Source organism: Periophthalmus magnuspinnatus, chromosome 10, assembly GCF_009829125.3.
Source record: "Periophthalmus magnuspinnatus isolate fPerMag1 chromosome 10, fPerMag1.2.pri, whole genome shotgun sequence".
Classification (NCBI taxonomy): domain Eukaryota; kingdom Metazoa; phylum Chordata; class Actinopteri; order Gobiiformes; family Gobiidae; genus Periophthalmus; species Periophthalmus magnuspinnatus.
In genome coordinates this window covers 462843-481082 of record NC_047135.1, presented here as the reverse complement: position 1 = coordinate 481082, position 18240 = coordinate 462843, and the positions used below count along the sequence as shown (strand labels likewise).

Below are 18240 nucleotides of genomic sequence, written 5' to 3'. Positions count from 1 at the left end.
GAGCCAGAAACCAAGACGCAAACGGAGACTTCAAGGTATTTTCCCCCATCGGAGCAGAAGCCAGACAGACTTCACCGCGAGGAGCCGAGGAGCCGAACGCAAACGGCCCCTATTTTCTGGCACAGCGCCCCCTGAGGACGCCCGTGGGCAGATGCAGGTCCAGATAGAGCCGGGGCATCAGATAGAGCTGCAGAACACATCAGTTACACTTTATAACTGTCGAGCGTCTGCCCTGGGTCATAAACGGGGGGACGGGGGGGACAGGGGGGACGGGGGGGACGCCGCACTGTTTAAACCTCAAAGACTTCAGAGCGTGGTAGATGTGTGCAGATAACCTGTCTCGATTCAAACGCCGCGGCGCTCTGGAGCTCGTGTGCCGATGTAAACACAGTCACAGGACGGAGGTTTTTCTCGGAGCTGGTTTTGGTTAAAATGTTGAATATTTAATGAGTCTGTTATGAAGGACAGGGACAAACTGATTTGTAAAAACAGGAGTTAAACAGTCACAGCAGCGGCGGTCAGGGGCGGAGTCAGGGGCGGAGTCAGGGGCGGGGACAGGGGTGGAGACAGGGGGGACCAGTGTCCTCTAGAGCAGACAGTGCCTCCTCTTAGCGTCACAAAGAGTCCTGCCTCATTTTTTATCACAAACTCGACTAAAAATGCTGCTTAAAATGAGAGAATGAAAAAAATGAAATGAATGAATGAAAAAGAATGAAAAAAAGAGCTTTTATAAAACACAGGACGACGCTAACGACGTTTAAGCTCATTTAAAACGGCAAAGTATTAATTCATCTCTGTTATAATTTACACATTTTAAATCACAATATTCATCTAAAAACACTTCATAAAAGAAAAACACGAGCTCAGTTCAAGTGACAAAACTGCAAACGACTTAATAAAAGAAACAAGTCTGATAGGAGCTGACGTCGCCGTAAACGTCATGACAATAAAGAGGCGTGTAGCTGTAGCGCCCCCTATGGACAGATGCACGTCACACTAGAGCAGACGCGACGCTGCAGAATCTACGAGTATCAACGATTAAGAAAATAAAACTGAAGTGCAGACTGTGTAATTCGTGGGGATATATATATATTATTTGTAGTACAGAAAAGTACAGCAGTAGTTGTAGTTTATGCAGCATGAATACAATGAAGTAGTGGGTAGTGTTAGTACTGCAGTAGTGTCTGTGATGTACTTTGGAGTTCTTGGACACTTGTACTCGCTGCACAAAGTCATCAAAGTGTCATAAATATTCATACAGATATTACATCATCTCCAAGAGCATCCCGTCTCCTCGGCCCCTCCCTCTGGCGTCCTTAGCCCCTCCCTCTCGTCCTCCTTAGCCCCTCCCTCTCGTCCTTAGCCCCTCCCTCTCTTCTCCTCCTTAGCCCCTCCCTCTCGTCCTTAGCCTCTCCCTCTCGTCCTTAGCCCCTCCCTCTCGTCCTTAGCCCCTCCCTCTCCTCCTTAGCCCCTCCCTCTCGTCCTTGGCCCCTCCCTCTCGTCCTCATAGAGTCAGAGGAGCTTCTCTCTGAAGAATTAAATCCAGAGCAATAAATAAGACATATTATGGCCTTTTAACGCCATGAATAATGCACAACTATAAAAAGTTAATATAAAACGACTTTACCCTCATTCTGCCATCGCCTAAGTGTACTCTGTGTACTCTGTGTACTCTGTGTACTCTGTGTACTCTGTGTGTACTCTGTGTGTACTCTGTGTGTACTCTGTGTACTCTGTGTACTCTGTGTGTACTCTGTGTGTACTCTGTGTGTACTCTGTGTACTCTGTGTACTCTGTGTGTACTCTGTGTACTCTGTGTGTACTCTGTGTACTCTGTGTACTCTGTGTGTACTGTGTGGTGTAATTTCGGGTGTACTTTGAGGTGTACTGTGCTGTGGAGGAGGAGGAGGTGGTGGAGGTGGAGGAGGAGGAGGAGGTGGAGGAGGAGGTGTCGTTCTGTGCGTCCTGGTCATAAACACGTGGTGTAGATTTGTTTGAGTCGCTGACGTGTGCAGTGTTTTTACGACAGGACGGAGACGGCGGCGTGTGGGGATCTGAAAGCTAACGCGCACTTCCTGTTTGTGAGCTTTTATCTGCTGTTCTGAGGCGTCTGAGGCGTCTGTGGCGTGTTTGAGCCGTTTGAGGCGTGTTTGGCGCACGCCGCCGCTCGAGCCGTGAATCCAAAGATAATAAATTAAAACACTGTCTCAGACTCGAGCTTCAGCCCAAACTGATTCTGTTGTGTCTTTTGTTTCTGTTCAGTCCCAAACGCAAATCCGGCGGCGCCCGAGACCCCGAAATCAGACGTGGACAACAACGCCATCCCCGAGTCCAGTCCCAGCCCATCTGACCACAACCGGATCAACCCGGTGCTGCCAGGAAACCACGGTGAGCAGATTGACTTTATCCACATGAACACGGACGCCAGCGGGAGGGTCACGGCGCCGCATTAGGGGGCAAAGGTCACCGGGAACAGTCAAGTACAGACGGGACACATGTCAGGACGACTACACTTTGACTAGTAGTAGTATTAATATTAGCAGTAGCAGTAGTAATAGTAGTAAAATATGATTGTTAAGTTGTTAGTTAGTATTAGTTGGTATTATCATGTAGTAGTAAAAGTAGTAGTACTTGTTAGTATTGATAACAGTATTTAAAGTACAGTAGTAATAGTAGTAATGTATGAAGTTAGCCGTATGAAAGTATTAGAAGTATTTGTATTTGTAGTAATTGGTAGTAATAAACACACAGTTATTAAAGTAGTAAAAATATAAATAGTACTTTAGAGGTAGTACTTATTTAACTTTAATTCAGTTTAAATATTTGACCAGATCTGACCTGAGACGACAAACACAGAATATTTAAATATTTAAGCTCCGCCTCCAGGTCTGGAATCATCTAGAAACAGATTTTTAGATTTGATTTAAGTCACAGACCTGGGGGCGGGGCTTTGAGTCACATGGGCCAACGCTTAAGTATCAGTATAAGTATCAATATAAGTATAAGTATCAGTATCAGTATTTATTTTTTTTATTTTATTAGTTTATTTGAAGGGACAGTGTGCAAAAATTAATAGACACATTAATAGATGCTTTGCACCAGATTGTAGCCGAAGCTAATTTCCTATCAGTATCAGTATCAGTACAACCTCAGGCTCATACAAGAACTACAAATATTACACAGTAGTAGTAGTTAGTAGTAGTACAAGTACACACACACACACACACACACCCCACTGCAGCGGCTCGTTCATGAGGCGGCTCCGCCCAGGGAGAGTCAGAGTCTTATTTTCATATTGGGTTTTATTTTTTCCAGCTCATTTGAATTTTAGATAAACACAAATGAAGATCAGTCTGTGTGGCTCCTGCTGCTCTCTGTGGCTCCTGCTGCTCTGTGTGGCTCCTCAGTGGCTCTGTGTGGCTCTGTGTGGCTCTGTGTGTCTCCTGCTGCTCTGTGTGGCTCTGTGTGGCTCCTGCTGCTCTGTGTGGCTGCTCTGTGTGGCTCCTGGGCTGCTCTTTGTGGCTCTGTGTGGCTCCTGTGGCTCTGAGTGGCTCCTCAGTGGCTCTGTGTGGCTCTGTGTGGCTCCTCTGAGGCTCCTCTGCTGCTCTCTGTGGCTCTGTGTGGCTCTTCTTGGCCCCTCCTTCTCGTCTTGCAGTGGCTCTGTGTGGCTCCTGTGGCTCTGTGTGGCTCCTGCTGCTCTCTGTGGCTCTGTGTGGCTCTTCTTGGCCCCTCCTTCTCGTCTTGCAGTGGCTCTGTGTGGCTCCTGTGGCTCTGTGTGGCTCCTGGGCTGCTCTCTGTGGCTCTGTGTGGCTCCTCTGTGGCTCTGTGTGGCTCTTCTTGGCCCCTCCTTCTCGTCTTGCAGTGGCTCTTTTCAGAGTCTGTGGAGGAGACGAGGAGAAAAAGGAGGGGTTTTTTTTTTCATGTGAGTCACTGGACAAACCTGCTGCTCCTGTGGCTCTGCCCCAGAGCGATAAGACGCCTCATCATTTACTTATTTGAGTCGTTACATTTTCAAACGTCTCACGTCGGGTTTTCTGTTTGGCTCATTTTCTTTACGGCTCAGTTTAAGGACAAACATTATAGTTTTTTATATTTGACTTTTTATCCAGAAAAATAAACAACCTCAGTGTCAACAAAATGAAAAAGAGAAGGATTTGACAAAAAATGAACAGAAATGAACCAAGACGAAGGTTTAAACAGTTTTAAAGAGTTTTTAGCTGTGACTGTAGCTTTATGCTAGTTTTTCATATGCTAATGCTAATGCTAATGCTAATGCTAATGCTAATATAATCTGTTCTAATCTGTGAAAGGATGAACATTTTAGCTCTTTGCAAATAGAAAATAGAATGAGGAGGTGTTTTATTCTTTGGGGCATTAACTGTCAGAACAAATTTAGATCAACGTGTCAGGGTTTTGTTTTAAAAATGTTATTTTAATGAGGGAATAACGTTAGAATAACGAAGAATAACGTTATAACGGCAGAATGCCCCAAAAACCTCCCTCCAGCTTAATTTTCTTAATCTGTGACATCGTCATTTTAGTACAAATGTAAAAAAAATGTGCTGCTCCAGAGACACAAACTGGACAGAATTAAACATAAATCTGAGGCTGGACACAGAGTCTGGACACAGAGGTTGGACACAGAGGTTGGACACAGAGGCTGGACGCTCTGAGGCTGGACGCTCTGAGGCTGGACGCTCTAAATTCCTCTGGTCTTTGATTTCACTGATAAGTCTAATCTCCGGGAGCGTTTCAGTGACATCATCAGCCCCGTGTCCAGACTCAGGACACGGTCAGAGCTCATTAGTGTGTGTGTGTGTGTGCGTCTCTGTGTGTCCGTGTGCAGCTACTGTGCGATGAGCGGCGAGGGGGCGGAGCCAGCAGGAGCCTCATTTAAATACTTTTGGTTAGAATAAAAAGATAATGTCGTTTTACTGAACTTCAGTCACATGTGTCTGTGTAAATGATGATGCAGTAGTAGTAGTAGTAGTAGTAGTAGTAGTAGCAGTAGCAGTAGTAGTAGTAGTAGTAGTGGAATAAGTACTTGATTTTGTTTCAAGTACACAAGAGCAAAGAAATACTCAAGTAAAAGCATCACATGAAAAAATCTACTTAAGTAAAAGTATTAAAGTACCTTTTAAAAATGTACTTAGAGTAAAATTTGTTTTTATTTGTATATTTTTGTTTTGTTCAAATTCTGAACATGTTAAAAATAAAACTTTTCCATCAAGCTCAAAAATGTAGTGGAGTAGAAAGTACAGATACTAATTTCTACTTAAGTACTTTTACTTTTCTGTCTTCCACCACTGAGTAGTAGAGGAGTAATAGTAGTAGTAGTAGTAGTAGGAGTGAAATAGTTATTATTAGTTGTGGAATATTTGAAGCAGGAATATTGGAAGTACTTTGAAGTTGTAGTAGTAGTGTTGTCTTAGTACAATGGAAGCGTAATAGTAGCTAATATCAGTAGTTGTAGTATCATGAGTACTACAAACACTGGGTAGTATCATGAGTACTACAAACACTGGAGAGGTTTGTTTGTAGTCTTACTTTTTGCAGTATTTGTTGTGTAGTTCCTGTCATAAATACATATATATAGGTTTTATTGCAGTATATTGTAGTACGCTGTAGTATATTTGAGTATATAGTAGTACATTTGCGTATATCGTAGTACATTTGCATATATAGTAGTACATTTGCGTATATCGTAGTACAGTTGTGTATATCGTAGTATATTTAAGTATATCGTAGTATATTTAAGTATATCGTAGTATATTTAAGTATATCGTAGTACATTTGCATACATCGTAGTACATTCTCGCGGCGGTGGCGGCGGCGGGGCCTTGTTCTCTGCACTTCCTTCACCTCCGGGTCAGGCGCAGTAAAGCGGCGGTGGGGGTTAGCGCTCTGGCAGCAGCTGCTAGCATACATGGAAAACAGATTTGGTCAGACTCAAGTTTCAGCTCAGTCATTCTCTCTCATCCTATAACAGCCCCCCCCCCCCACCACCGCCGCCCCCCTCACCACCGCCGCCCCCTCCTCGCCGCCGCCGCCCCCTCCTCACGGTCCCAAACCTCAGAGACAAAAGGACCAAATATATTCAAGATGTTCACCGTTTTTGTATTCACCCGAATCTTAGTGAAAACAAAAGTGCTCTCTTGACATGCTGAAATGTTATCAAGGTAGAATCTGGATCGTGTTGAAGTGCGGACCGCAGATTTCGTTAAAGGGGACGCCATTTTGATTGAGTTAATTCACTTAGATTACATGAATAGGCCTGTTATTCCTGGCGCAGCAAACAACAAATGGCGTGATCATGGTTGATTTGGGGAGATCCGCTCATGACAGGAGCAGTTAGCGCTAAACGCTATCACTCGCCTCTGATTGCCCAAGAGAGGGACGCTACCCAAAATATTTGTATCTGTCCCAAAGCCAAAGCTGTCCCGCCCTTTAACAACATACAGATCCTTTCCCTGCTCCCGACTGTAACCCAATTTACTCCAGCGAGATAACGCCGCCGTTTAGCCTCCGCCGTTTAGCCTCCGCCGCGCAGCGAACATCTCTACTGAGCCCATCTGCGCAAGGACACGCTGAAAAAAACAGGACTGTTAGCATCACTACTTCTGTTAGCATCACTACTTCTGTTAGCGTCACTACTTCCTGTTAGCATCACTACTTCTGTTAGCATCACTACTTCTGTTAGCGTTACTACTTCTGTTAGCATCAGTACTTCTGTTAGCATCACTACTTCTGTTAGCGTTACTACTTCTGTTAGCATCACTACTTCCTGTTAGCATAAGTACTTCCTGTTAGCGTGACTACTTCTTATTAGTGTGGACAGGGAGGTGCAGGTGGGTCAGGGGTCAGAGGTCAGGGGTTTAGGGTCAGACAGTGAACTCTTCTATCTTTTAAAATAATTGCGTTGTCTTTATTCTAATTAATGTGAATTTTAATAGGTCGATAAGATCCACCGATACTTGGGCCGATCTTGATTATTTTCCCCAAATGATGTGATTAAAATTAACTACAGACTCCTCCCCCTGGAGCAGAGTGGGTCTGATGTTCTGTGCAGCTGTGGCTTCACGCTACAGTTTTAATATAAATCTTTGTGTGGATTTCCTAATTGAACAAAACAAAGCCGATATCCCAAACACTAAAAAGGCCAAATATCGGCCTGATGTATCGAGTCTGAACAAACTCGACTCTTTTCTAACGCCGCTCTGTCCCGTTTCTCCTCAGATCACATGAACCAGGACCAGTCCAACACGCCGTCCAACACCGACGGGATCCTGGGCTCCAAAGTGGCCGTGTTCTCCGCCATCGCCGCCGGCTGCATCATCTTCCTCGTCCTCATCCTCCTCCTGGTCATCCTCCTCATCAAAATGCGCAAACGTGCTCGGAAGAACTCGCACTCGCAGCCCCGCCCCTCCGCCCTGTCCCTCAGCACGCTGTCCAACCCCAAGCTCCCGGGGGGCACGGCCGGGACCGAGCCCAGCGACATCATCATCCCCCTGCGGACAGAAAACAACTACTGCCCTCACTACGAGAAAGTGAGCGGCGATTACGGCCATCCGGTTTACATCGTCCAGGAGATGCCCCCGCAAAGCCCCGCCAACATTTACTACAAAGTCTGACCTTTGCACCCTCTGCTTCGTTTTGTGTCCTCAGTACAAATACATAAAGGAGCGCTTGGTTTTCAGATGTTCAAGAACACTCTTCTGCATTCAGGGGGACGTTTGTTTTGTACCACCTGCTGCACAAATCTGGAGAGACACGCACTGGCCGGTCACCAGCGGGGTCTGAAATCTCTGTTTGTTTGGATACGTCTGAGAATCCCGAGCCCCCTCCTCCCTCCTCCTCTTCCTCCCGTCGTAATCCTCTCCAGCCTTCCCCTCACGTGTCCCCGCCCGGCCGCCGTACACGGGGGTTTGGATAGAAGCGGACCTACACGCGTGGACACTGTTGCGGTCACCTCTTCTTTTTCCCTGTGGTGTGACGCTGGAAAACGGGCCCAGACATCTGGCCCGTGAGTGTGACGTGTCGGGTTTATACGCGGCGAGCTCGTACTAGCGTGAGTGTTAGCGTCTCCAGATAGCTCAGGTATAACACACAGATCCTAAAGCCCCAATCGCACCTCTGATCTTTGCCTTACTATTTTTGATGGAGGATTTCCCTGATTCAGTTCACAAAGCAGTTGTATTTTGTTACTTTTTCCTACAAGTGCACAATGTATAGAAAATATCACTCAAAAAACATGTAACGCATTCATCCTTTCATCCATCCGTTCATCGTCGCTCATTTAATCCATCACAGAGAGACTACCTATACCTGGACTTTAACGTTAAGGTGTTCAGCGCTCGCCTCCTTCAGCCTGGTGACCTACTTCTGTGACAGCGTCTCCTTTCGAGAGCGTCGTGGACGGGCAAGTCCAGGCCAATTCTTCATTACTGTTTCCAAATCGACAAAAACAGGAAAGACAATCCGACGCGGCGAGAGACAGACACGATCTGAGCCCAAATCCTCTCGTTGGCAGTTCTAAAAAGTTTATCAGCGAGACGGCGGGTTGGGGCCATTCAGCTTGTGTTAATTTGTTTGTTTTAGCTTCTAGCGCTACAGTGTAAACATCCGACGCTTAGTTTATAGCTCGCTGCGCAGACTCAGTGGGCGTAGGTTGAATTCCCACAGACTATTGGCTGAAGTTATCCTGTCCCTGCAAACGCGAAGTTGGACGAGACGAGGAAACTGTAGTGTCTGTTGCCAGTTGCCATCTGTACTCGTCTAATGAGTAATCCACGCGCTCGCACGCTGCCCACTCCGAGCAGCAGAGTCTAACAAAACGGGACAGAATCTCTTCCTACGACTTAACCTTCGAGGGAGGTGGCAGTCGCAATGGGGATTGAGGGTTAGAAAAGGCTAGAGTTGGAGGTGAGATTGGTTGGAGGTATTTTAGCATTCATTTTCCCCGGCCTCCTGTGCGCTGAATAAAAAATGCGGCGGCTGAGGGAGGACAGTCCGTTAGCTTCACTCAGCCCTTGGGCTTTGCAGGATGTGGAGCTGCAGCCACCACCATTTTACACTTAAAATGATGGTGTTTTTTTCTTGTAGCACACTTCATTAGGGAGGTCACTACACACACACAATGGATAAAATCGAATCTAATGAGCTACTTGTAGTTAGCGGCGCATCTTAATCTCACGTTTTCATTTGCTGATAACTGGAATTTATGGCTTCAGTTTGTCCGGGCTTGGGACTCGCACAACAAACACTTATCTTCTTCTTCTTCTTCTTCTTCTTCTTGTTGTTCTAAACGTTTGTAGCAAAAAATTCCAGCTCATCCCAGTTTGCATGTGCTTTTAAAAACCCCAAATCAGCCGTCTCCTCCTGCCTCGCTCCTGTACATCTGTGTGAACCCACATTTCAGATTGGACCTGATCCAAGATGGCTGTTTGGAGAAGTTTTTCACATATTTTTCGCTCCGATTTGCCCTTTTCTCGCTCGACATTAATATGTATGTGTGAATGTGCGTCGTAGCCTTTTTTGCGACGGAGCACGAGTCTTGTTTTCCCGGACTAAAGAGGAACTCGCTTTTGCTGCTCCGAAATAGTGCGGCTGCCAAATCCGAGCGCGGCACCGTCTCAGTTAATGATGTGTGAGGAGAGGGAGGCAGATAAGGACAGCGATTCCTCAAATACAACTATAGTCTGACACTTTTGCATCGCCACAAAATGCACCACGACCGACGAGCCAAGACCCATCCTCCGTCACGTTTATTCAGCCCTAGAGACGCGTCGTCATGTGCGATGCCACTCTCGATCCGCAGAGGTTGAAGCGGCGGCCTCTTTTTTTCGTGGGGTGGGGGGGACTTAAGACTTTTGCGTGTCGTTAACCCGGGAGCTAACGGCTTGTGCAGCTGTTTGCGCTCTCTCTCTTTATACAAGCCCCGCGTTTCCAGCTCCTCTGTGAAACAAATCTAGATCAAATGTTTTTGTTTCGGATCGCCGCGCCAGTCACCAACACCAGCCAAGGGAGTCATTACCACATCACCACCGCCGCCACCGCCATCATGCTCCTCCCACTTTCCATTCATCCTAGTGACCACTTATTAACGTTATTCGAATTTGAGTTCAAAATAATGTAAATATATGAATAGAGCCCGATTTTAAAGATGTACTTTCACCTGAACACTGCTCAAAAGAAAATTTAAAAGATTAGATTTTTGTAATGGCGGATGTTTGTAAATAGCTGTCTTTTTAATAAGTGTGTTTTGTATGAATCCTTGCATTTTGTCTCTGTTTGCAATATGTTTTCTTTATTTTTCTTTTAGAGTTAAATTGTATATTGCAATCGACACATTGTCTTTTTGCAGCGTCCAGTATTGTCAGAGTCTTTGTTACCACATGTGTTAAACAAACTGGGGTCATTTTTGGTTTTGTTTCACTTTTCAACAGGAGAAATGTCCAGGACTAAAACTTTGAAACATCTTTAGAAATGAACAGAGTGTCACTTTGAAGCGTTTGAAGCGGCGTAATCCACCGCCGTTACAAACGTGTGAGTGTTTAGGGCGGAGGCGGAGCGCAGAGGGAAGAAGCCGCCATGTTGGATTTGACTTAACAAAGCCGTGTCATAAATCATGTTTTTCTTTGGTTGTATCTGCGGCGGTTCTTTTGTCTTCTTCCCGCTTCGTTCTCGCCTCTGTTTTAGTTTCGGGGGACGTCCCGGGCCGTCCTCGCCGTAACGCTCAAAGCCTCTGTCTGATATTTGGATCTGCATGTGGAAACTAAACCTGTTGAATTCGTTCCCTTTGTTTTTGAATCATTACTGTCAGTTTTGTTCTTTTATTTTTGCCATTCACATCTTCGCAGCTTCCCAGCGTAACCTGGCACCAGCTACAATGGAAATACTGTTCCACCAGTTTGGAAACTACGGCATATTGATAAATAAAATTTTTCCCATGGAGCTTGTTCTGTTGTGATGTTTTTCTTCTTTATGTTTCTGTGACACTTTAGAGACATTATTTCTATAAACATGGACATAAATATCGTGGCTGTTTCAGTTTCTCTTCTGTCTCAGCAGCTCGTCTGTTTCTGAATGTTACAACATTCACTCATTTATTTAATCGTTTTTACCCCAGATGCCCTTCCACTCAAACGATTCAAATGTGTTTAGTCGATACAGGTTTAAAAATCTGTGACCCACTTTATGAGTCACAGCACTCGCATCTCTGTAACACACTGTAACACACTGTAACACACTGTAACACACATCACTGTAACACACTGTGACACACTGTAACACACTGTAACACACTGTGACACACATCACTGTAACACACTGTGACACACTGTAACACACTGTAACACACTGTAACACACATCACTGTAACACACTGTAACACACATCACTGTAACACACTGTAACACACTGTAACACACTGTAACACACATCACTGTAACACACTGTAACACACTGTGACACACATCACTGTAACACACTGTAACACACTGTAACACACATCACTGTAACACACTTTAACACACTTTAACACACTGTAACACACTGTAACACACATCACTGTAACACACTTTAACACACTTTAACACACTGTAACACACTGTAACACACTGTAACACACATCACTGTAACACACATCACTGTAACACACTGTAACACACTGTAACACACATCACTGTAACACACTTTAACACACTGTAACACACATCACTGTAACACACTGTAACACACTGTAACACACATCACTGTAACACACTGTAACACACATCACTGTAACACACTTTAACACACTGTAACACACATCACTGTAACACACTGTAACACACATCACTGTAACACACTTTAACACACTGTAACACACATCTCTGTAACACACTGTAACACACTGTAACACACTGTGACACACTGTAACACACTGTGACACACTGTAACACACTGTGACACACTGTAACACACTGTGACACACTGTAACCCACTGTAACCCACATCACTGTAACACATTTGTGTTAAAGTCGTTTGTATAAATCCATTGGAGGTCAAAGGTCGACTAACTTCCTGGTGGGGGCTCCGCCTCTTGCCTGTTTCCATGGAGATGTTGTTGGTTTGTTGCATTAATCAAACATTCACTTTATTTCATGTGTTTTATGGCTAAAAATACAGTGCACAGGCTCGCCTCTCCACACACCTGACCTGGTCTTTTTATATCAATAAGTTAAATGTCAAACTGCTGAACATCTGTAATGATCATGAGCCTCTCAAAGCTCCGCACTGGGGCTTTATTCATCCTGATGTGAGCTCTGACTGAGGCCACAGCTGCCCCGGGGCAGAGTGAGACGAGAGGCTGCAGGTCTGCACCATCAGCCCCTCCCACCTCCATCACACACTCATACACACGCACGCACACCCCCACACACTCACACACACACACACATATACACACACTCACACTGTGGGGGAAGTGTCTTGCCTAAGGACACAACAGTAGAATGTTCCACTGAGCCCCTGTGTCTCCGTCTCCATGGAGACGACATGAACACGGAGCATTTTGAACAGTTTGATCAAAGATTCAGATGTTTTATTTTTCTTGAGCCGTGGGCCTTTTCTTTGCGTCGTGTGGTTCTGGTGTAGCGCCCCCTGTAGGTCGGTCTGTTTAAACTGTTTACACTTAAACACGTCTCAGGCGACTCTGAGTCGTTCTGTTTCTACTCGAGTCTTTCAGCTCAAATGATTCGTCTCAAACTTAAACATCTTTGAACTTTCAGAACAGACTCGACGAGTTTAACATTATTTTATTTCAGAGCGTCGTGTTTCACAGACGTGAATCTGCACAAAGTTTAGAGTCAAAATGATTCAAATTTATTTATGAATTTATTTATAACAGTGAACGTGGTGGAAGTGTCTTGCCCAAGGACATAAAGGTAATGGTCATGTCAACATGGGTCAATAATGAAATATTTGTTCACACATTAAAGCTCCACCATGTAACTTTTTGCCAATAAACCGACTCAAATAAAAGTCTTTCATTGTAGATTTTCACCTCTGGAAAGTTACACAGTGTTACTTTAAACACACCTGTGCAGTGCAGTTTGACGAGCGTCCTACACGGGTCAAATACTCGAGTACATTTACCTCTGGAGACACATTTTGAATCATTTTTAAAAATACATTTGAACGTGTCGCCGTGTGAAGACGACACAGACGCACAAACCGTTTTACACCTCACAAATGTTTTCACACGTGTAAATCTCAAACAGACCTGATCCTCCAACAGTCGGTCCATTTGAGACGGACTGAAGCCGGAGGAAGTGGACGACACCTGCGGGGACGACAAGGGCGAGGACGAGGACGAGGACTCAGTCGCTTTGACACTGAAACAAACTGAGGCTGTTTTGACTCAACTGAAAATATAAATAATAATAATATAATATGAAAGTGAGACGAGATGTGGACAGAGACACAGAGGGACAGAGAGGGGACGCAAACACAGAGGGACAGAGACACAGAGGGACAGAGACACAGAGGGGACAGAGGGGCCATACACTGTTTATATAAATGGACATATCTAACCTGTTGCTACTACTTTCCAATCAGGAAGTGATCATGTGCTGCACTTCCTGTGTCTCTGTCTCCTCTGTGTCCTCTGTCCTCTCTCTGTCCTCTCTCTGTCTCTGCTGCTTCAGACTCATTCTGGTCTTAAATGTTCGTATTAACCCTCTACATGATCCTGGGGTTTTTATTTCACTATTGTGTCTGTAAATCAAGATCTGAACATTAATAACAGACAAATCAGGTCCTTCTTTCCCCGAGGTCGCTCCTGTTAGCGTTAGCAACAGGTTTGATTGACAGCGTTGCTAAGCTCCCGCTCCCTGCTAAACAGGAAGGGGCGTTACCTTCATCATCCTTGCTCCTGATTGGCTCTTTTGTTGCTGTGACACTCGTCTCTGCTCGAGCCTCATGAGCTTCATCTGGAGCTGAAGCTGTGACGTCAGACTCACTCAGTCACTTCTTTATACTGTCTGTGGAAGTGTGTGTGTGTGTGTGTGTGTGATTTATAAATGGTGCTGTTTCCTGTCAGTCTGCCCCGGGGCAGCTGTGACGTGCTGAGGTCACATGACTCAGTTTAAACATCAGTTTTGTCTTTTTCTCTTTTTCTTTACGTTTTAATGTCTCGTTTATTCAAACACATTAAAGTTTCCTCTGGGTCTCACAGCTCAAAACCATCGACTGTTTGAATGGTCAAAGTCCTCAAAATGGCGTCAGCACAAAACTGAAACAACTGACCACAAAAATGACACGAGATAAATCAACATCGTCCCTTAAACCTGCTCTGCTCTGTGGATTTAGACCAATATTATGATTAAAATGTGTAAATTATAACATATTGTATATCGTGTTCTCCTCGTGTTCTCATGTTCTCCTCGTCTACTCCTCGTGTCCTCGTGTCCTCTCGTGTCCTCTCGTGTCCTCTCGTGTCCTCGTGCACTCTCGTGTCCTCCTCGTGTACTCTCGTGTACTCGTGTACTCCTCACCTCAGTTCTGTTATATCCTGTGTAAAAGTTGAGCTCAGACTCTTTAGTACTTGACAAAGGTCACTTTAAAGGTCGTATCCTTAAACTGGAGGCAGACACATTTTGTCGTTGATGGCGTTGGTGTCGTTCCTGTCGTTCCTGTCGGTGGCGGGCGCTCGGTCTCTCGCTCCGTCTCTCGCTGTGCCTCCCTCTGCCCCCTAAACCCTCACCTCGGGGGTCGTCCCTGCACAGATGGGTCTGTTCTGAGACATTAGTCAGATTGAAATCACAAGCAGCTTCATAAATTCATATTGAGGCTGGAGCTCTGAGGCCTCATAGTAACTACGGCCGTATCGCCGCCGTTTGGCCGCCGCGCCCCGGTGTCCTCCAGAATTACATTTCTTCATACGTGATTAAGTCTGATTGCTGCTCGGAGCGTTTCCATAGCGTCGGGTTAAATTACAGTGTGCTGTTTTTTGATCTGATGATGGGGAAAAGCGGCGGATCTGGGGTGAAAGCGGAGACGCCATGAAATGTCGTTAAAGTGATTGGGCGTTTGATGTGTCAGACGTAAACGGCGGAGCGGCGGCGGTGGTACCGTGTTTGAGAACATCTCTGAGGCTGGAGCTATTTTAATAAACCAAAGATCAAGATATTTTAAACCCGACAATTAATCCACCGTGTGTGTCCGATTAAGGCCTGAGGACACGAGAGTTTAACATTTAACATGTTTGTGTTTCACATGTTTGTGTTTCACATGTTTGTGTTTCACGTTTGTGTTTCACATGTTTGTGTTTCACGTTTGTGTTTCACATGTTTGTGTTTCACATGTTTGTGTTTCACGTTTGTGTTTCACATGTTTGTGTTTCACGTTTGTGTTTCACATGTTTGTGTTTCACATGTTTGTGTTTCACATGTTTGTGTTTCACATGTTTGTGTTTCACATGTTTGTGTTTCACATATTTTTATGTTAAGTTTTCTCCTCGGTGAACTACTTTTACAAAACAAAAATGGCAGAGCTGCTCCTTTTAGGTGTGAGCCAAAGTAAAGATGACGACTGTAGAGTCACACATATAACATGTATAACATGTATGACACATATGACACATATGACACATATAACACATATTACACATATAACATATATGACACATATAACACATATGACACATATTACCCAACATGTATAACATGAGTTTATCAGAATGAGACGTTTAACTGACACTCTGATCACAGACTGTGATGAAGAACATTTACAGCAGCTTAAAATATAAAACTGAGCCGCAGGGAGCTGCAGGGAGCCACAGGGAGCCGCAGGGAGCCGCAGGGAGCTGAAGGGAGCCGCAGGGAGCCGCAGGGAGCCGTAGACTGTGCTGCTTTGGACCATTGTAATCTCAGGTTTGTGTTTAGTCTGAAAATATCCCAAACATTTTCATTTGTGGTGATGTTTGTGTCCAGGTCACAGTTTAACACTGATACTGAGGGAACTGTTCATTTAAGGAGTTTTCATGTCAGGAACACACTGTAAAAATATAACTGTGTAAAAATATAACTGTGTAAAAATATAACTGTGTAAAACTATGAAGTGAAAAATCCAAACACATTTGAGGTGAATCTGCAGTTTCTGTCCAACACGAGATCCACTCAAATGTGAGAATAAAACCACCAAACTGACAGAATCAGCAGAACCAAACTCCTACAGCCACAAGTCAGTCCAGAGTCACTCTAGATTCACTCCAGAGTCAGTCCAGAGGGAGGCCTGTGGCTACTGCTACCACCCCCCCCCCCCCTCTCTCCTCTCTCTCTCTCCTCTCTCTCCTCCTCTTCCCTCGTTCCTGCTGTGTCTTCTTGGAGCCTCGGGGCCTCGGGGCAGCTGCACTCATCTGGTTTTGTGGCTCCTCTCCCCTGACGCTTCCCTGACGCTCCCATACATCCATGTTATAGTGACTCTATTAGGCCCCTCCCCCCTGCGGCCTGAGCTCCCAGCATGCACCTCTCTCTCTCTCTGTGTCTGTTCATGTGGAGGATTTTGTGCTGCACTGCATCACAAACAGGTTTGTTCTTTATCAGCTTCATCAGGATGTTTCTGTTTATCCCAGGGCCGGCTGCGTGTGGGCCGGCCCACCTCAGGGTTTGATGTGGACCGGCCCACACATCACTGAGTCTGTTCACCTGTATGAATAACACCTGTAACACCTGTATGAATAACACCTGTAACACCTGTAACACCTGTAACACCTGTATGAATAACACATGTAACACATGTAACACCTGTAACACGTGTAACACCTGTAACACCTGTATGAATAACACCTGTAACACATGTAACGCCTGTAACACCTGTAACACCTGTATGAATAACACCTGTAACACCTGTACACACAGTGTGAGTCTGTGGCTCATGTTGTTGTTCATGTTATTGTTCAGGTTGTCGATCGTGTTGTTCCTCAGGTCGTTATTCGTGTTGTTGCTTGTGTTGTTCCTCGTGTTGTTCCTCAGGTTGTCACTCGTGTTGTCGTTTTTGTCGCTCGTGTTGTCGTTTTTGTCGCTCGTGTTGTCGTTTTTGTCACTTGTGTTGTTGTTTTTGTCACTCGTGTTGTCGTTTTTGTCACTTGTGTTGTTGTTTTTGTCACTCGTGTTGTCGTTTTTGTCACTCGTGTTGTCGTTTTTGTCGCTCGTGTTGTCGTTTTTGTCACTTGTGTTGTCGTTTTTGTAACTTGTGTTGTCGTTTGTGTTGTCACTTGTGTTGTTGTTTTTGTCACTTGTGTTGTTGTTTTTGTCACTTGTGTTGTCGTTTTTGTCACTTGTGTTGTCGTTTTTGTCACTTGTGTTGTCGTTTGTGTTGTCACTTGTGTTGTCGTTTTTGTCGCTCGTGTTGTCGTTTGTGTTGTCACTTGTGTTGTCGTTTTTGTCACTTGTGTTGTTGTTTTTGTCACTTGTGTTGTCGTTTTTGTCACTTGTGTTGTCGTTCTTGTCACTTGTGTTGCTCATGTTCTGCTCTGTCCCAGATCCTTTTCTTTTTCTTCGTGCTTTTATTACTATTATTATTTTATTACTTAATCAAATATTGTCTCGTGACTGAACATGTGCAGCGGCGTCTGGACCTAAAGGACAGGTCCCAGCCAATGTTTAGTAATAACTGTGTAACTCAGGCCTGCTGCCCCAGTGCATTGTGGGATTGGATTACTCCCAGTGCATTGTGGGATTGGATTACCCCGGGGGCTGCTGGGAGATGTTGATTCTGTGGATTCAATAAAGAGTCGTCTGATTCCTCAGATAATCTGCTGCAGTGGATGCTCCGCCACAGCCGGGACGAGAGAGAGACAGGACAGAGGGACAGGACAGAGGGACAGGACAGAGACAGGACAGAGACAGGACAGAGAGACAGGACAGAGGGACAGGACAGAGACAGGACAGAGAGACAGGACAGAGGGACAGGACAGAGAGACAGGACAGAGACAGGACTTTCTTTCAGACAATCCTTGTGCCCAATGATGTGGAAGCCAGCCATTGTTACACCAATTTTCAAGTCGGGAAATGCGAATGAGGTCACAAATTTCAGACCTATCAGCATTTTGCCCGTGGTATCAAAAATAGCTGAGAGGTGTGTCGCAGACCAACTTCTGTGCCACCTCAACAACTCACCATACAGACTGCACCCCTTGCAGTTTGGCTTTAGAACCAATCATTCCACCGACACGGCTACCTGTTTTCTCATTGAAAG

At 45.1% G+C, this 18240-nt stretch overlaps 1 protein-coding gene and 1 long non-coding RNA gene across 3 annotated transcripts in view; one reads left to right on the top strand and one right to left on the bottom strand.

Moving 5' to 3' along the window:
- Window positions 1–10958, top strand: part of efnb1 (ephrin-B1) — a 120209-nt gene extending 109251 nt beyond the window's left edge. Inside the window, exons 4-5 of the mRNA XM_033974026.2 lie at window positions 2263–2388; window positions 7237–10958. Of these exons, the coding sequence (XP_033829917.1) occupies window positions 2263–2388; window positions 7237–7631 (521 nt within the window). The 3' untranslated portion in view covers window positions 7632–10958. The remainder of the gene's footprint in view (window positions 1–2262; window positions 2389–7236) is intronic.
- LOC129456561 (uncharacterized) overlaps window positions 1–18240 on the bottom strand; it is a 162049-nt gene that overhangs the window by 52311 nt on the left and 91498 nt on the right. Inside the window, exon 3 of one of the 2 annotated variants that reach the window (XR_008648844.1) lies at window positions 12422–12449. The exons of the other annotated variant lie outside the window; for it this stretch is intronic. This is a non-coding gene — a long non-coding RNA (uncharacterized LOC129456561). Of the gene's footprint in view, window positions 1–12421; window positions 12450–18240 lie in introns of those variants that run through there. 2 annotated transcript variants of the gene reach the window in all.